Source organism: Carettochelys insculpta, chromosome 7 (genome assembly GCF_033958435.1).
Source record: "Carettochelys insculpta isolate YL-2023 chromosome 7, ASM3395843v1, whole genome shotgun sequence".
In the NCBI taxonomy this organism is placed as follows: Eukaryota; Metazoa; Chordata; order Testudines; family Carettochelyidae; genus Carettochelys; species Carettochelys insculpta.
The window spans coordinates 59,645,550-59,665,941 of NC_134143.1; the positions used below are offsets into that span (position 1 = coordinate 59,645,550).

A 20,392-nucleotide genomic window follows, 5' to 3' on the forward strand; every position below is an offset into this window, starting at 1 on the left:
TTGTACCTTAGCAAAAATGGGAATTTTTTAAAGAGAAAAATACTCTAGCCAATAAATTGTTCAAGCAGAGGCATGGTGAGAGAACTTACACATCTTGTATTCTAATTTTCTTTTTCTGGCACAAGACTTACGAATATAAACCACGTTTATTATAACTTGCTGTTAAAAAGTCATGCCATTTTGCAATATTTTTTTCTCCCTCTCTTAGCAGCTGATGATTTTTCACACTCATAAAAATGAATTGTTGGAATGATTAAATCCAATTGTGACTCAAAAACAGCAAGAAGTCCTGTGGCACCTTATAGACAAACAGATATTTTGGAGCATAAGCTTTTGTGAGCAAAGACCCACTTAGTCAGATGTATGAATTGTGGGGGGGGGGGCGTTCACAGCTCTGACAAAGCGGGTGTTTGCGCATCAAAGCTTATGCTCCAAAATATCTGTTAGTCTGTAAGGTGCCACAGGACATCTTGTTTTTTTCTGAAGATACAGACTAACTTGGCTACCTCTGTGTTAGTTGTGACTCAGGCATTCACTTTCTGAACTTCTCCTTGACCCCTTACCCAGGAACCATTTCCAGTTCTTACTTTGTCTTGGTGAGAAAGCACTACTCATGCTTTGGTGGTCTAGTAATTTGCCTTTTTGTCCATTTGGAACTACACTGGGATCATCAGATTCATTTCACATAAATTTGAATTCAGGTTCCTCATAATGAAAAACTGGAGTATTGATCCATTCTGGTAGCCAAGACATAGATGATATGTTTTTGAGTGTTCCCAAACATGGGAGGTACTCAAATTTGTTTAAAGGATGTTGCTAATATAAGCCTTTAAAGATCTCTTTAAGATTTCTGTGTTATAGCTTCATTAAAGAAGCTGGTTTATCAAGTATAATAATTGTGCATATATTTCCATTACATAAGCCAAGTTTTTCATTTTACATTACAAATAGGTTTTTGTCTACTATTGCAGAGTACATCCCTGTTGCCACGGTAGTCTGCATTTAATATCTGTGTTTCTCTCTCTGTGTTAAAGAATGTGTACATATTTTTACATATGCTAGTGAATACGTGAATGCAAGTGGGAAAGCGGTAGGGTTAGAAGTTGAAATAAAAAAAGAACAAGTTAAAAATCACTTAGGAAAATTAGATGTCTACAAGTCACCAGGGCCTGATGAAATGCATCCTAGAATACTCAAGGACCTGATAGAGGAGGTATCGGAGCCTTTATCTATCATATTTGGAAGATCATGAGAGACAGGAGAGATTCCAGAAGACTGGAAAAGGGCAAATATAGTGCCCATCTATAAAAAGGGGACTAAGAATAACCCAGGCAACTACAGGCCAGTCAGCTTAACTTCACTGCCAGGAAAGATAATGGAGCAGGTAATTAAAGAAATCATCTGCAAGCACTTGGAAGGTGGTCAGGTGATAGGGAACAACCAGCATGGATTTGTAGAGAACAAATCATGTCAAACTAATCTGATAGCTTTCTTTGATAGGATAACGAGACTTATGAATGGGGAGAAGCGGTAGATGTGGTATACCTAAACTTTAGTAAAGCATTTGATATGGTCTCGCATGATATTCTTATAAAAAAACTAGGCAAATACAATTTAGATGAGGGTCCTATAAGGTGGGTGCATAACTGGCTGGATAACCGTACCCAGAGAGTAGTTCTTAATGGTTCTCAATCCTGCTGGAAAAGTATAACAAGTGGGGTTCCTCAGGGGTCTGTGTTAGGACCAGTTCTGTTCAATATCTTCATCAATGATTTCGATATTGGCATAGAAAGTACGCTTATTAAGTTTGCAGATGATAGCAAGCTGGGAGGAGTTTTAACTGCTTTGGAGGATAGGGTCATAATTCAAAATGATCTGGATAAATTGGAAAAATGGTCTGAGGTAAACAGGATGAAGTTTAATAAGGACAAATGGAAAGTGCTCCACTTGGGAGGGAACAATCAGTTTCACACATACAGAATGGGGAGAGACTGTCTAGGAATGAGTACAGCAGAAAGGAATCTAGGGGTTATAGTGGACCACAAGCTAAATATGAGTGAACACTGTGATGCTGTTGCAAAAAAAGCAAACATGATTCTGGCATGCATTTACAGGTGTGTTGTGAACAAGACACGAGAAGTCATTCTTCCACTGTACTCTGCGCTGGTTAGGCATCAGCTGGAGTATTGTGTCCAGTTCTGGGCACTGCAGTTTAAGAAAGATGTGGAGAAATTAGAGAGGGTCCAGAAGAAAGCGACAAGAATGATTAAAGGTCTAGAGAATGTGACCTATGAAGAAAGGCTGAAAGAACTGGGCTTGTTCAGTTTGGAAAAGAGAAGATTGAGGGGAGACATGATAGCGGTTTTCAGGTATCTAACAGGGAGTCATGAGGAGGGAGAAAACTTGTTCTTCTTGGCCTCTGAGGATAGAACAAGAAGCAATGGGCTTAAACTGGAGCAATGGAGGTTTAGGTTGGACATTAGGAAAAACTTCCTAACTGTCAGGGTCGTCAAACAGAGGAATAAATTGGCAAGGGAGGTTGTGGAATCTCCATCGCTGGAGATATTTAAGAACAGGTTTGATAGATGTCTGTCAGGGATGGTTTAGACAGTACTTGGTCCTGCCGTTGGGGCAGGGGGCTGAATTCGATGGCCTCTCGAGGTCCCTTCCAATCCTACTATTCTGTGATTCTATGATATATCTATTTATCAATTGGTCACTTCTCCCCAGAAGCTTTTGGCCATATATCAAAGCATAATATCCTAAAAAAGGAACATACAATTTCCTGAGCCAGCTTAAAAACTATCTCCAGTAATTGACTTTTTAGAATAATTTGCTATTACTTTAAATTTCTAGTAGTTTCTAATTTCTAATTGCTAGTAGTTGTTTGTAAATGCAACACTTGTCCAGTGTTACAACTTATTTTGTTGTTTACACTTTTTCTTGCATGTTGAAATTTGTTGCAGAGTACAGTTTCAATATCCATTCTGTGACCTAACCTCCAAAAGTTCTTTGTGACTCTATTGGCAAAAGTGCAAAGTATGTGGTTTTTCTCTTGGCTTTTTATTTAATACACAAAAAAGATCCTGTCCTAGGCTCAAGAGATCAGTTAAAATAGTCATGTAAAATAGTCATCAGCATGTTCTGCTCATCCCAATCTCCTTTCCAACCCCTCTAAAATGACCAAAGCTTAAGTCAGTCCAATCAGTATGTCCCATCACCACAAACACCTGTCCTTTATTGTGCAAATGTATGCATGTGTGTCGAAAGCATGTTTAAAAGACATGGCTGCATACCATGAATTTCTCATTGACCAATCCAAGCTATTTTAAACCAGTGATTCTCCAAAAGTTGTGGCTAGTTATGGTTTTCTTCTTGCTGGCATGGCCCTCTCTTTTTCTTTGAGGGGGGCTGCAGCTTGAGCATCTCTGGCTGTAACTCTGGCGGTATGCCATGGGGCAATATGTTAAATTAGATTTTATTTTCCAAAACGCATTCAACACCCAGAAACTGACTACAAGTCCAGATCGCTGTGCATTGATATCACAGGAGCCCAGAGCTTTTTGTGGATTGATGCCTTTTCTCTATTTTTGTAAAATGACTCAATCACAAGTAATAAGTTACAAGTAATAAGTCAAGCATTCTGTGCTAACCTTTGGGTTACAATTAGAAATCAACTTTAACACAATGTAGAACATGTTATAGTTATCAGTGTTTGGGTCACAATGGCATAATTGTTGGTAGCAAGGCCCACTGCTGAAAGAAATAGTCATAATATTCTGGTCAGATAAAAATGAAAAGCTGCTTTTCCAGATTGCTGGATGATAGTTTCATTGTAACTGAAGATCCAGTATTATCCCCTGAATGAAAACTTTAATAACAAATGGGAATATGTAGCATGAACAAGGGAGGCAGATGTAACTCTGGCCATATCCATAGATATTCTAATCTTTGACTTGTCACTTGTCACACACTCATCAGGATTGAATATTATTTGGCCTTCAGTTTCAAGCACAGATTAGAGGTTTGTTTACACACACATTGAACTGGGAATAACTAACTTTATTTAAATTCACACATTTAATTATTTTGGATCCAAAATACAAGTGTCCTCAGTTAGTCTTTGCTGAAATAAGTGATGGCGTAAGTTAAAGTCAGTTTAGTTATTTTGATTCCAGTTGGTGTAAAACAAGCCCTCAGTAAAATATTCTAGTACACCTGTTTCCATTCACTTTGGGGAGACATGAGGTTGCTGCAGTATATTTTATTTAAAGTCTGTATCACATTTTAAATGAGTTTCCAGAAAATAGTGCTTGCTTTCCAGTACTGTTTTTTTTCTTTCTTGGTATCATCTTAGATCTTATTTTAATAAGTAATAAATCAGTTTTCCCTGTCATTTCCTTCCCTATCCAGTACAATCAATACTCTGTTTCTTTCATTAATTTCACCATATATCAGCTTTTGATTGCATTCAGTCTACAATCTTGATACAGTGTCTGAACACCTTACTATGAAAACAGCCTTCTATGTTTTTTCTAATTAAATTTAGTGCTAGTGAAAAATGTTGAATTTACAGGTGTGGACTCTGAAATCCTCTTTCTGTCCACAGACCAGGCAGTTATGGGTTGTCACACTAGTCAGGCTCTATGAAGAAATCCTGCACTTGAAGGAACTAATCTAAATGGAATAATTAGTTATTCACACTGCTGATTTAATCCTTGGAATACTTTAAATCCTGGCTGGTCATTTCATCACGAGCACCTAAGATTTCAAAATTTGTTTTCTTGCAAGAAAATGTGGTTATCCCGATTTGCAGGCTGTGGTCTCATTCTCTCAAGTAAATTAAAATGAATTACTGTTGTAGCTGTGATTACCTAAGACATTCTTTGTATTCTGTTTGTTCTCCCTCAGAGTATTATTGTAGGGAGTGTTATTTTTACTCTGTTGATTTTAGCATGTCTGACTCATTGGGTGTTATGTTTTAGTTTCGCCTTCACTTTAGTATAAATTAAAATGTCACTTTCAGCATTTGTCCAAGATGAAGTTAAAATGGAGACGGGAAAACACTTATTTCAAATACAGGCAAAAATTCTAATACCTGATGGGTAATGCCCATCCCCATGTAGCTTTAAATCCAGACGTCCTCAGACGCAAGATCTGGTGACGCTGCTATTTGTAAATAATTCCCCTATAAGCAAGTGGCTAATGAGAGTGGAAATACTTGGGTCATTCACTCCTATCTGCATTAAATCAAAACATGGGTTTTGCTCTGGAGTGTGCATGCATGTCTTTAGGTTTTGCCTTCATTGCGTTAACTCTCTGCCACTGTAGTATCACCAGGAGCCATTTATCTTGAAAGGCTGGTGACCTAGTGATTAAAAATTTGTTAAGCATGCATGTGCTCTGTCATTGGTTTTGGATTTTGACAGTATGACTGTGTAATTCTAGAGGCATCTACTGGTGTATGGGACTTTGTGATAAGTTGAACCTTTTTCTTGTTTAATCACTAAACCACTGCGTGGACTTAAAGCACTGAAACCACGGAAAGAGTGCTCACTCTATGTGGGTGCTCCGCACTTTTGAAAATCAGACAGCTAATTTAGAAATCTAAATCCATATTATGGTTACTGACTTTTCCTATATTTAAAATCCTTGCCTAAATTTAAAATTAAATGAAGTCAGCAGACTGGGGTAGCAGAGACTGGCAGAGAGGGATAACAAAGAATATCTTCAGGAACTAGTGGACCCAGTGGGGAAACTGCTCCATTGGTAGTGTCAGGAAACTGAGATGGGGGCCAGCTTTCATTCTGAGCCACAGGTTGAATATGCTGGGATATAGTCCACTTCCCAGTGAAGTGAATAGAAAGTCACCCTCTGTCTACACAGGGAGTTGTATCAGGCTGTCTGTGAGCAACGGACTTTATAGAAAACAACAAGAAGTCCAGTGGCTCCTTACAGACTAACAGATATTTTGGAGCATAAGCTTTTGTGGGCAAAGACCTGCTTTGTCAGATGCATGAGTGGGTACTCCTCTGAAGCCCCCCCCCCCCCCCCCCGCCACGCTCATGCATCTGGTGAAGCAGGTCTTTGCCCACAAAAGCTTATGCTCCAAAATATCTGTTAGTCTATAGGGTGCCACAAGACTTCTTGTTGTTCTCAAAGATACAGACTAACACAGCTACCTCTCTGAGACTTTATAGAGATTCCCTCAGATAATGAGTAGAATGTTTTGAGCAATTCTTCAACAACAGGAGGCAGGATTAAATGTTGAAATTGGAAAGTTCTGTGGCAGTTGGTGGAGGGGGGGGGGGGGGCGGACAGCGGAATCACAGTGGTACTAATACAACCTGCAGCCACGATTGGAAGAGAGGCTGTTAGTCATGGAACAGTTATTGGAGGCAGGATAAAGTGTGTGAGGTAAAAAGTGTCAAATATGAAAAAGTACATTAGAGAAACCACTAGAATCAGAAGAAAATAAAGATAGAGGAAGGAGAGATAAAATAACAGCTTGACAAATCCAGGAAATAAGAAGTTGGCTTGTGGAGCTCTTGCTGGGTGGAGTGAACATTTTGAATTGCTTTTTCACTTGACTGTTTGTATCTGTGAAAATTGGCCTTAATTAATATACCACTTTATATACACTATAATAGAAACACAGTGTATTTTCCTCCTTACCTTTCCAGTCTACTACTGTCAGTTAAAGGAGTTTCATGTTGTTGTGGTGTTTTGTTTATATAGAATGAAGATGGTTATTAAGATTAATAAGGAACCAAAGTCTCTTATTTTGGTAATTACGTGATTCTTAAGTAATTTTTTTGGTAGTTAGTAAATAACCCACCTTGTTCAGACTGGATATTTTGTGGTCCTGGGCTGGTAGGTAATAGGATTTTTTTCTTGTTTTGAATCTTTGTCTTCTAATTTTTATATTTTGAGAGGGCCGTTGGAATGTGGAAGAGTAGTACAAATAATAAATAACCAAAAACTTGTGGAGGATGAGCAAAAGCCCATGATCAGGGTTCTCAGACATGTCTGAGAAAAGGAAATCAGGGTTGTTTAGATGTGAGGCATAGTGAGAAAGAGATGAGATCTAAGAAAATATGAGGCTAAGATGTAAGTAAAGGGATCATCTTCAGAACCTTTAAAAGTAAGGACAAAAAATTTAAATCTGAAGCAGAAGACAATAGGACTCCCTTTGAAATTGAGCCTTGGTATGAGGCCTGTTCAAATGACATTTTGAAAATGGATGTAATTCCTGATTATTAAATAAAAGTCCCTGTTCATACATGTTATTAGCCATCTCCCTAGTTTATGTAGACTTTCTAAAGAAATGCTCATGGCATCCTGTCAACTGCAACATTTATTGCAGTTACAAGTTCTTTAGCAAAACCAAAACAGAAACTTCTATACGTTTTATAACATACTACACTATAAAAATTGACTACAACAATGGAATTTAATAATTCAGGTCCAATATGCTGCTATCTGAACACAACCTTATTTTCCAAATCCTTTTCTTATTATAAATATTCTTTCTGTTAGCTACATACAACCTTATATTTTAAAACCAGATTCTAATAAGGAGTGTTCAGTTTGTTTCAGACTATTGTTCATATTGAACTCTTAGTAATACATTTTACAGTTTATTCCTATCAGTGTCAGAAAAAACACATATTAGGTTGTGAATAAAGAAATCAGAAATTGAGTATACTTCTCATTCTTTTCTGAGCTGAAGCATATGGAAATTTCATTACAACTCATACGTAATCTGCAATATCCAATGTTACCAAAATAACCTTGGATTGGTCATAAAAATCAAATGAGTACGTTCATATTAAGAAAGGTCTGACCCTATGGTGGTCATACTAGTAAAACTTCACTGAAGTCAATGAGACTTTTGCTTAAATAAATAGTTCAAGATTAGGCTCCATTAGCCTAGCCTTGTACCAGCAGATCAACAGGAACTTTGTTGTTGACGTCTGTGGGTGCACCATCAAGCACCATGTGTGCTTTAGTTATTTTCCAAGGGAGTTTTTTGTTTTTTTTATTCACTTTTGCATTTGAACTAGTTTTTCAGTGAAAAAGTTCTTTAAGTCTTCGAACGCATGTAGCATGTAGTACAAAGGCAAAGTGCAAGTTGTGAACATTCTGTATTCCAACTCTCCTTCAGACTTCTGTGAAAGTCAAAATAGTTTGCTGTAAGTGTACCAGTAATAGGTGATACCGATAGTGGCACACTAGTTGCGATTTCAGATAATGATTTCAGTAGTTGGGTTACATTAAACAGTAAAAGATTATCCACCGATAGGCATGCTAACATTTGTTTTTAAATTTCAAATGTACATTTTGACATTGTTACAAAACAAGTTAATAAGCATCAGAAGTCAATTTTAAATTACAGTAATGTTCTGGTCACAAATGAAAATCTATGCAAATTCAGGAATATCCTTGCAAGAATATTGTCAAAAATAAAATATTCCTGTCTGAGATTTATGGGGGAACGGAGGTAGCTTAATTGCTGCTGAGGTTGGACTGTTTAAATTCAGAAAAACTCACTTAGTTTGTGTAGTTTTTTGTTTCCTGGTCTGGCTTGCCAGAATTTATTTTTCAGAGTACTGATCAAAGTGCCCCAACAACAGTCAGACACACAACCCACAAATTTTGGGCTGCCCAGTTGAAGAGAGGGTTGTCACTGCTTCATCTTTTGCTTGTCAGAGAAGCTGTTGGGTTTTCATTCATAATGTACAATTTAAGTCTGGTAAGAGAACATAAGGGTTGTGTATGGTATGTGTGTGTGAATTTTTGGTGGGGGTGGTTGTGGTTTTGTTTAAATACAGGCAGTAGAACATAATGAGTGTGAGCAAGCTTTCTGTTACCGGTGACATTACAAAACCATGAAGGAGGTTGGGTTTTTCACTTCTTTTTGCTACTTTGTAATGTGCAATGGACAAGTTGTGTGCACGTATATTTTCTGTTTACATTAGAAATTTAGGTTTTGTCTGTCTTTTTTTTCCATTAAAGAGTCTGTGGATGAATTAACTAGGGTTTCTGTCATCATCTAGAGAGTGAAGTCAGGTTAACTGAAAAGAAAAAATATTTTTCTTCACTGTTTAAAAATGCCTTCTTTTCTTTGTGCTGAACATATATGCAAATTAAATGCCTAAGAGTTAGGAGGAAGAGTATCATTATTAGAAACATAATTCCTCCAACCCTTTAGTTAAGGGATGGGAAAAATTCTCAAACCTCTTACTTGGGCCTTCAAATGTACATTGTTAGTAAAAGCAGGGAAGTCAAGACGTGATACTGGTAAGGTATAAAATCTTTTAGATCTTCTTTATACATCATACACAATTTTTAAAAATTACAAATGTCTGTTCTTTTTATTTTTTCCTTGATAGGTTACATTCTGAAGGATATTCTCAATACTGAAATAATATTTCTCAATATGAAACCTTTTTATTTACTTAAGCCATCACTTGTTCAAAGAAAACAAAAAACCTGAAAGGATATTGATATATTTTTCTCTTCTTTTTTAACCTGTTTACTTTGAGTAGTTCATAGTGCTAGGTACATAATCAGTTTCACTTCCTACTCTCCTGTTCTTAGTTTCATCATGGTAATCTACTGCTATGGGAATTCATATGCATATTTTTTTTCCTGACTGTATGAGCTGTGGAGCTGCTGATACTTCATAGTTTAGCTGAATATTGCTGCTGCGGGGGTGTGTGTGTGTGTGTGTGTGTGTGTTAGAGAAACGGAAATGGTATTGATCTTGCAGGAATCAAGGTATAATATCACTTCCTGGACACCTGCCAGAGTCAATTACATGAGTAGCTGGATGGGTGTCTCTGGCTATGTTTACGCTAGTTAGTTTTGCAAGTAAAACCTTGGTGGAACAGCCTCACACAAAATGTTGTTTGTTGACAGTTTGTTGACAAAACTCAGCACTTTCATTGGTATAATGTTGCTGTTGACAGATTCTCTCAAGAAAAAGGTTCAGTGAACACTTGGGGCAGAGAGCAGGCTGGGCACTCTGTCATAGAATCATAGAAGAGTAGGACTGGAAGGGACCTCGAGAGGCCATCGAGTCCAGCCCCCTGCCCTCATGGCCGGACCAAACATTTTCTAGACCATCCCTGAAAGCCATCTATCTAACTTCTTCTTAAATAGCTCCAGTGATGGAGACTCTACCACCTCCCCTGGCAATTCGTTCCAGTGTTTGATCACCCTGACAGTTAGGAACTTTTTCCTAATGTCCAACCTGAACCTTCCCGGCTGCAATTTCAGTCCATTGCCTCTTGTTCTATCCTCAGAGGCAAGGAAGAACAAGTTCCCTCCCTCTGCCTTATGACACCCTTTTAAATACCTGAAAACTGCTATCATGTCCCCCCTCAATCTTCTCTTTTCCAAACTAAACAAGCCCAATTCTTTCAGCCTTTCGTCATAGGTTATGTTCTCTAGACCTTTGATCATTCTTGTTGCTCTCCTCTGGACCCTCTCCAATTTCTCCACATCCTTCCTGAACTGCGGTGCCCAGAACTGGACACAATACTCCAGCTGAGGCCTAACCAGCACAGAGTAGGGCGGGAGAATGACTTCTCGTGTCTTGTTCACGACACACCTGTTAATGCATCCTAGAATCATGTTTGCCTTTTTCGCAACAGCATCACACTGTTGACTCATATTTAGCTTGTGGTCCACTATAACCCCCAGATCCCTTTCTGCTGTACTCATTCCTAGGCAGTCCTTTCCCATTCTGTATGTGTGACACTGATTGTTTCTTCCTAAGTGGAGCACTTTGCATTTGTCCTTATTAAACTTCATTCTGTTTACCTCAGCCTGTTTCTCCAGTTTATCCAGATCCTTTTGAATTACGACCCTATCTTCCAAAGAAGTTGCAACCCCTCCGAGCTTGGTATCATCTGCAAACTTAATAAGTGTACTTTCTATGTCAATATCTAAATCTTTAATGAAGATATTGAACAGAACCAGTCCTAAAACAGACCCCTGAGGAACCCCACTTGTTATACTTTTCCAGCCGGATTGAAAACCATTAATAACTACTCTCTGGGTACGGTTATCCAGCCAGTTGTTCACCCACCTTATAGTAGCCCCATCTAAGTTGTATTTGCATAGTTTATTGATAAGTATATTATGTGAGACCGTGTCAAATGCTTTACTGAAGTCTAGGTATACCACATCCAACGCTTCTCCCTTATCCACAAGACTCGTTATTCTATCAAAGAAAGCTATTAGATTGGTTTGACATGATCTGTTTTTAACAAAGCCATGCTGGCTGTTCCCTAGCACCTTACCACCTTCCAAATGCTTGCAGATGATTTCTTTAGTTACCTGCTCCATTATCTTTCCTGGTGCAGAAGTTAAGCTGACTGGCCTGTAGTTTCCCGGGTTATTCTTGTTCCCCTTTTTATAAATGGGTACTATATTTGCCCTTTTCCAGTCTTCTGGAATCTCTCCTGTCTCCCACGATTTACCGAAAATGATTGCTAAAAGCTCAGATACCTCTTCTATCAGCTCCTTGAGTATTCTAGGATGCATTTCATCAGGCCCTGGTGATTTGCAGACATCTAATTTTTCTAAGTAAATTTTAATTTGTTCTTTTCTTATTTCAACTTCTAAGCCTACCCCTTTTCCACTAGCATTCTCTATGTCAGGCATTCCTTCAGATTTCTCAGCGAAGACCGAAACAAAGAAATCATTAAACATTTCTGCCATTTCCAAATTCCCTGTTACTGTTCCTCCCTCCTCACTGACCAATGGCCCTACCCTCTCCTTAGTCTTCCTCTTGTTACCAATGTATTTGTAAAAAGCCTTCTTGTTTCCCTTTATGCTTGCAGCTAGTTTGAGCTCATTTTGTGCCTTAGCCTTTCTAATCTTGCTCCTGCACGCTTGTGTTGTTTGCCTATATTCATCCTTTGTAATTTGTCCTAGTTTCCATTTCTTATAAGATTCCTTTTTAATTTTGAGATCATGCAAGATCTCCTGGTTAAGCCAAGGCAGTCTTTTGCCATGTTTTCTATCTTTCCTACACAGTGGGGTAGCTTGCTTTTGGGCCCTTAATAATGTCCCTTTGAAAAACTGCCAACTCTCCTCAGCCGTTTTTCCCCTCAGTTTAGCTTCCCATGGGACCTTACCTACGAGCTGTCTGAGTTTACCAAAATCTGCCTTCCTGAAATCCATTATCTCTATTGTACTGCTTTCCCTTCTACCCTCCCTTAGAATTGTGAACTCTATGATTTCATGATCACTTTCACCCAAGCATCCTTCCACTTTCAAATTCTCAATAATTTCCTCCCTATTTGTTAAAATTAAATCTAGAACAGCTTCCCCTCTGGTAGCTTTTTCAAACTTTTGGAATAAAAAGTTGTCTGCAATGCAATCCAAGAATTTATTGGACAGTCTGTCCCCTGCTGTATTAGTTTCCCAACATATACCTGGATAGTTGAAGTCCCCCATCACCACCAAATTCTGGGCCCTGGATGATTTTGTTAGCTGTTTAAAGAAAGCCTCATCCACTTCTTCCACCTGGCTAGGGGGCCTGTAGTAGACTCCTAGTAGGACCTCATCCTTGTTTTTTACTCCTCTGAGTCTAACCCAGAGACTTTCAACCCGTCCATCTCCACCTCTGTCCAAGTGTGCACATTTTTAATGTACAAGGCAACACCTCCTCCCTTCTTTCCCTGTCTGTCCTTCCTAAGCAGGCTGTACCCTTCAGTACCAACATTCCAATCATGAGTATTATCCCACCAAGTTTCTGTGATGCCAATGATATCATAGTTGTATTCATTTATTAGTACTTCCAATTCTTCTTGCTTATTTCCCATACTTCTTGCATTTGTATATAGGCATCTCAGACATTGATTTGGTCTTGCCTCCCAGTTTTGCCCTGGCCCTCTTTTTACTCTCCCAGTGTAGCCCATGCTCCCTCCCATTTCAAATTCATCTCCCATGTATTCATGCTGTCCACTTACCTGCAGGCTTTGCCCCCCTGCCCCCGTCGATCCTAGTTTAAAGCCCTCCTCACTAGGTTAGCCAGCCTGTGTCCGAATGTGGTCTTCCCCCTCCTCGAAAGGTGAACACCATCTCTGCCTAGCAGTCCTTCCCGGAAAAGGATCCCGTGGTCAAGGAAACCAAAGCCTTCCTGGCGACACCATCTACACAACCAAGCATTCACCTCTAGGATACACCTGTCTCTGCCTGGGCCCCTACCTCTGACAGGCAGGATTGAAGAGAATACCACCTGTGCCCCAAACTCCCTGACCCGTGCCCCCAGAGCCCTGAAGTCACTCTTGACCTGCTCAGCGTCACACCTCGCAGTATCATTAGTGCCCACATGGATGAGAAGCATGGGATAGTAGTCAGAGGGCCAGATAATCCTCGACAATGCCTGTGTAACGTCTCGGATATGGGCCCCCGGCAGGCAGCAGACCTCCCGAGAGGAAATGTCAGGGCGACAGATGGGCGCCTCCGTCCCTCTCAGAAGAGAGTCTCCAACCACCACTACTCTACGTTTCCTTCTTGCAGGGGTGGCAGTAGACTTCCCAGCCTTGGGCGTACGAGGCTTCTCCTTGTCTGTACGGGGTAATTCTTGGTCTCCTGTATCGAGTACAGCATACCGGTTTTCCAGTACCACAGTGGGAGGTTTCTGAGCAGGGGTGGGACACAGCCTGCTGCGAGAAGTAACCAGCTGCCAGTGTCCACCCTGGTCCACCTCTTCCAGTGGTTTATCAGCCGTCCTGTGCACTGGGACAGTTACCTCCGCAGTCTGCACCTGAATACTGTCCAGGAACTGCTCATGGACTCGGATGCTCCTCAACCTGGCCATCTCCTCCTGTAGCTCCCCCACCTGCCACCTGAGAGATTCCACCAGCAGGCACCTTTCACACCGAATATTCCCCTCAGCCTGGGTATCAGTAAGTGGGAACGGCAAGCCACAGTCCTTGCAGAACCACACCAGGATCTGGGTAGAAACATCCATGGTCAGGCAGTCTGTCTTGGCTACAGGCACAAGTGGAGGAGACAGCAGTAGTGCTGGCACAGGTGTTGCGGGTCTTCCTAACCATTATAGTCCTCTGTCACACTCCCTCTGTCAAACTCCCTCTCTAAACTCCCCTGTCCGCTTCGCTCCCCTGGTCGGTCCTGCCTCTGGCTTTTAAGCCTGCTGGCCTCTCTCAGGCCCTCCCCCTATGAGTCACACAGGGGAAGGCTGATCAAGGAAGCAAAAGGTCAGGCAGGCAGTCCCAACTGAAACCGAAACTCCCTCCACCTGGAATCAAAATGGCAGACAGAGCAGAGTGCTCTTCTGATTGGATTTTGTGTGTGGCCACATTCTGTTGACAGAAATGGGAAATCTCTTCTAACAGTGACTTCTGTCTTCAGATTGGTATAGTGTAACTGTAGCCTGTGTGTCCTCTTCCTTGGATTCTTTCAGTGAGCCATGGAGACATTCTCTTTCTGTCCGTCAGTCCTTGATCTCTTCTCTGGTGCCAGAGAAAGATTTCCCCACGATCCTTTGATATATTTCACACAGGTGCAGGAGCAGTGGGAGCTGGAGGAAACATCACACCCTCTTAGGGAAAGGAAGTAAATGAGTAGGAATGCTTTCAACCTGCGCCTATCCTCCTTTCATCACTGGGTTCAGCGTGTGTCTTGAAAGCCCCCGGAATCCTGCTCAGAACATGCAAAGAACTTGTGGTGGAAATGTGAGAGGAGAAAATTACCCTCACTGAGCCCTTTTAAGAGGTAGAGTAGGTTTAGAACGTAGTGGGAGTTTTTGCTGCACTGTTGCCTCTGTGGGACTTGGGAGAAAAATGGTAGGAGTACAGTGTGGGTCAGGTAGGTCCTTACTGCACTTGAACAGGAGGCTTCACTAGGCTGGTTTTAGGAGAAAGGGTCCTATAATTCTCCTTACTCCTGCCTCCTCAATGAGCTATTTGTGCTCTTGCAGCTGGAGATGAACTGGCACAACTGATGGGCTGTTTGGACCTGAATCACCAAAGGTTCCAAAGACAGATTGTCCGCACTGTTTGTCAGGATTTGGTGGTGATGGGGGAATTCAACTCTCCAGATATACTTGGGAAACTAACACAGTGGGGCACAGACTATTCAATGAGTTTTTGGACTGCATTGGAGATAACTTTTTATTTCACAATGTTGAAAAAGCTACTGGGGGGAAGCTGTTCTAGATTTGATTTTAACAAATAGGGAGGAACTGATTGAGAATCTGAAAGTGGAAGGCAGCTTGTGTGAAAGTGATCATGAAATCATAGAGTTCACAATTCTGAGGAAGGGTAGAAGAGAGAACAGCCAAATAGAGACAATGGATTTCAGGAAGGTGGATTTTGGTGAACTGAGAGAGCTGGTCAGTAAGGTCCTATGGGAAGCAAGACTGAGGGGAAAAATAAAACGGGGAGAGTTGGCAGTTTTTCACAGAGATATTATTAAGGACCCAAAAGCAAGCTGTGTATGAAAGGTAGAAAATATGGCAAACGACCACCTTGGCTTAACCAGGAGATCTTGCATGATCTCAAAATGAAAAAGGAATAATAGAAAAAATGGAAACCAGGACAAATTATGAAGGATGAATATAGGCAAACAACACAGGAATGTAGGGGCAAGATTAGAAAGGCAAAGGCACAAAATGAGCTCAGATTAGCTACAGGTATAAAGGGAAACAAGATTTTTTTATAAATACATTAGAAGCAAGAGGAAGACCAGGGACAGGGTAAGCCCATTGCTCAGTGAGGAGGGAGAAACAGTAACAGGAAACTTGGAAATGGAAGAGATGCTTAGTGACTTCCTTGTTTCACTGAGAAGTCTGAAGAAGGAATACCTAACATAGTGAATGCTAGTGGGAAAAGGGTAGGTTTAGAAGATAAAATAAAAAAAAAGTTAAAAATCAGTTAGAAAAGTTAGATGTCTGCAAGTCACCAGAGCCTGATGAAATGCATCCTAGAATACTCAAGGAGCTGATAGAGGAGGTATTTGAGTTTTAGCTATCAACTTTGGAACATCATGGGAGAGAGGGGAGATTCCAGAAGACTGGAAAAGGGCAAATATAGTGCCCATCTATAAAAAGGATAATAAGAACAACCTAGGAAACTACAGACCAGTCAGTTTAACTTCTGTGCCAGGAAGATAATGGAGCAAGTAATTAAGGAAATCATCTGCAAAAACTTGGAAGGTGTTAGGTGATAGGGAACAGCCAGCATGGATTTATAAAGAACAAATCATGTCAAACCAATCTGATAGCTTTCTTTGATAGGATAATGAGCCTTGTGGATAAGGGAGAAGTGGTACATGTGGTATACCTTGATTTTAATAAGGCATTTGATACAGTCTCACATGATATTCTTATCAATAAACTAGGCAAATACAACTTAGATGGGGCTACTATAAGGTGGGTGCAAAACTGGCTGGATAACCATACTCAGAGAGTTGTTCTTAATGGTCTCAATCCTGCTGGAAAAGTATAACAAGTGGGGTTCCACAGAGGTCTGTTCTGGGGCCTGTTCTTTTCAATATCTTCCTCAATGATTTATATTGACATAGAGAGTATGCTTGTTAAGTTTGCAGAAGATACCAAGCTGGGAGGGGTCGCAACTGCTTTGGAGGATAGGGTCATAGTTCAAAATGATCTGGACAAATTGGAGAAATGATCTGAGGTAAACAGGATGAAGTTTAATAAAGACAAATGCAAAGTGCTCCACTTAGGAAAGAACAATGCGTTCCACACATACAGAATGGGAAGTGACTGTCTAGGAAGGAGTATGGCAGAAAGGGATCTAGGATTATAGTGGACCACAAGCTACATGAGTCAACAGTGTGATGCTGTTGCAAAGAAAGCAAACATGATTCTGGGATGTATTAACAGGTGTGTTGTGAACAAGACAGAAGAAGTCATTCTTCTGCTCTACTCTGCTCTGGTTAGGCCTCAGTTGGAGTACTGTGTCTAGTTCTGGGCATCGCATTTCAAGAAAGATTTGGAGAAATTAGAGAGGGTCCAGAGGAGAGCAACAAGAATGATTAAAGGTCTGGAGAACATGACCTGTGAAGGAAGGCTGAAAGAATTGGGCTTGTTTAGTTTGGAAAAGAGAAGATTGAGGGGGGACATGATAGCAGTTTTCAGATATCTAAAAGAGTGTCATAAGTAGGAGGGAGAAAACTTGTTCTTCTTGGCCTCTGAAATAGAACAAGAAGCAATGGGCTTAAACTGCAGCAAGGGAGGTTTAAGTTGGACATTAGCAAAAAGTTCCTGACTGTCAGGGTGGTCAAACACTGGAATAAATTGCCTAGGGAGGTTGTGGAATCTCCATCTTCAGAGATATTTAAGAACAGGTTAGATAAATGTCTGTCAGGGATGGTCTAGAAAATGTTTGGTACTGCCATGAGGGCAGGGGGCTGGACTTGATGACCTGTCTAGTGTCCTTCCAGTCCTAGCATTCTGTGATTCTGCTAGTGCTGCTCACCTAAACAGTGTAGAAAAACAGTAGCAAATATTTACTGGTATATAAGCTTAAGTAAAACTGAAACAAAAATAAGTTTTGGATGAAATACCTTGCATACAATATATAAATAAAGGCTATTTTTGAAACGTCCATGTCCTTTTAAAAGGCAAAATAAAAATTATTAGGTTCTCTAATGCTAGGTGCTTAATTCAGACTTGTTAAGCAGATGCTACTTGACTGACTTCCATAAGGTTTAGTACACTTACATTAGGTCTGACTTTCTCAGTTGGACTGTGACACTTGTGAGAAGTAATTTTTTAAAGCTTCCTTTTCAAGAATGTATATAGGGAAAAATAAATTTGGTCTATCCACCCCCTTTATTACATAGAAAATCTTAATTTTTATTCATGGAATTCTTGGTATTCAGTTTATAATACCAAGATTAATTTAACTTGTAAATAGCATGCATATTTTTGACAAGTCTTTCATATCAAAATTTGTGCTCTCTCTCTCTTTCACCCTTTCTCTTTAAGGTGGTTTAGCCTAGAGTCAAAACAAGGAAAAAGAACTAAAGACAGAGGAGAAATAAAGGTTAACATTCAGTTTATGAGGAATAATATGACAGCAAGTATGTTTGATTTGTCAATGAAGGACAAAACAAAATCACCTTTTGCTAAACTGAAAGACAAAATGAAGGGTCGAAAGAATGATGGGACGCTTTCGGATACATCTTCTGCTATCATTCTGAGTACTCACATACCTGATGCGAACATTGAAATGTCCAGTAATGAAATACAAATGAAATCGAAACCAAAAAAACCCTTTCTTTTGGGACCTCAGCGATTATCTTCAGCTCATTCAATGTCTGATTTAACTGGACCACACGTGTCTTCAGAAAAAATGAAATCCAGCACAATTGGCCACACGCACCTCTTGAGACGTCAGTTAGAATCTTTTAGTTCTTTCGATGAAAGTGGTATGTAAAATTTGTTATTAATCTTAGCCACTGTGATTGTAAGCTCACTACTGTTAGTGTGGAAAAGTTTAAGAATCTATGAAGTTTAGTGTATACTATAACTTCCTGAAAGAAAAGTCAAGAATAATTTTTTGTACAGTAAATAATTCACAGCAATCTGCCTTTTTGTTTAGGTCAGTGGATGCTGCCTACTTCCTGTTAAATATTGTTACCAAAAACCAATGAGCAGCTTTTGTGACTGTTTCATTGCCCATTTTTTCTGAAATTTGAAGTATACACTAATAGCATTATATTTTATCTAGCATTTCAATACAAAAATAGTTTAACTGGTCAGAAATATTTTAAGCAAAAAAATCAATCTGATCTCTTTTTTTAGAATGTCCAGATACTGTCGTCAGAGTAACTCTAATATAAATGAAGAATTGAATACATTTTCAGTCATGCAAAGTTTCTCATATAGCAGTATGTTTGTCATTTTCCAAAATTCCAAACTGGTCAGACACCTTTTGTGTACAACATGATTTTAATATAGAAACAAGTACTTATTGCAGAACATATGGATTCCTTAAATTCCTTAACCACAACTGCTTTGCTTCTTAAAAAATATAATTAAAAATTATTCAACTATGCCCTTTAAAATTAGAACCAATTGCAAAATGTCAAAACCTGAATTTAATAATATGGGCTCTCCACCTGTCATAAAAGGTGATGTAAAGTCTCACTGCTTATATACTAACAACAAAATTGTTTGCAGGAAATCTAAAATCTCCACATAGGAGGACATTAAGTGCTGATCCTTCTAAAATGAACCAGCTTGACAACACAGCTGATGAAAATGAATCAGCATCTGAATTACAAAACGACCCATTTACAAACGTGACTGCTTCATTGCCCCAAAAGTTTGCTACACTGCCAAGACAGAAGAATCCATTTGAAGAAAGCCCTGCATCATGGGATCAAAACATAAATCTATTTTCCAAACCTGTAGAAATAAAAAAAGATGTTAAAAAAGAGAAAAAGGAGAAAGTTAGCCTTTTTGAAAGAGTGACTGGAAAAAAAGATGTGAAGAAGTTGGATAAACTTAGCAATGGGGGCTCAGACAGTTCTACTGACTTGAAATCACCTAGTGCATTTGGTGAAAGTCATAAGGATACTTTTGATTTTGATTCACGTAATCCGTTTTCAACAAACTTCAAGCCTACAAGCACGTTGCCAACATCCAGGTAGGTTTTACTTTATTTGGACCTGATAGCTTGAGTATGTTGAATAAATGAAAATGTGTAGTGTTCAAGTATATATTTGTGGTGTCATATATATTTATGCCACTGCTCATCCATTTGTAAGTAAAAAAAGATGACTTTCTTGTATAGTTTGATCTTTTTGAAGTTACATTGTGTATTATTAACATGATCTGTGAGTGTTCTTTGGTTTTCAGTTTCTGAAGACATTTTAGCTTCAGCATGGATTTGTCTTTAAAACCTTAGTTTTAGATGGAAACTTGTTTATGACTGAATCTAATTAATGATCACTTATAAGCAGTAATTAATTATTACAACACCTCTGTATCCAAGATAAGGCATTTATTTCTCTTGCTAAGTATTAGTGTGGGAATGTTTCACATACAGGGTGTAAGAATTGGTGAATCATAGGATTGGACAGGTCATTGAATCTTGTCCTCTGCACTTGTGGCAGAACTATGTATTCAACTTCTACTTTTCTCTGTTTTATGGTCACATTGAATATCATAGTGCCCATTTAATAGGGATCCTTGGCCACACATTCTGCATCTTTTAAATATTGGAGTTATTTTGAGAAAAATAATCTTGATTGTATGTTTACAGAAACTTTTAGTAAGACATTGCAAAGCCTTTTGGGTTTCTGCATTTATAATGCAAAGTTCTTCCCATTGCTTCGACAGAGTCACAAATATAAGAATATTATAAGGAAATGC

The 20,392-nt window shown here is 39.4% G+C and overlaps 1 protein-coding gene across 2 annotated transcripts in view; it reads left to right on the forward strand.

Annotated features, from left to right (window-relative positions):
• Positions 1-20,392, forward strand: part of RAB11FIP2 (RAB11 family interacting protein 2) — a 54,266-nt gene that overhangs the window by 5,260 nt on the left and 28,614 nt on the right. For both annotated transcript variants that reach the window (XM_074999067.1, XM_074999068.1), the window contains exons 2-3: positions 17,999-18,441; positions 19,196-19,664. In XM_074999067.1, coding sequence (XP_074855168.1) covers positions 17,999-18,441; positions 19,196-19,664 — 912 coding nt within the window. The remainder of the gene's footprint in view (positions 1-17,998; positions 18,442-19,195; positions 19,665-20,392) is intronic.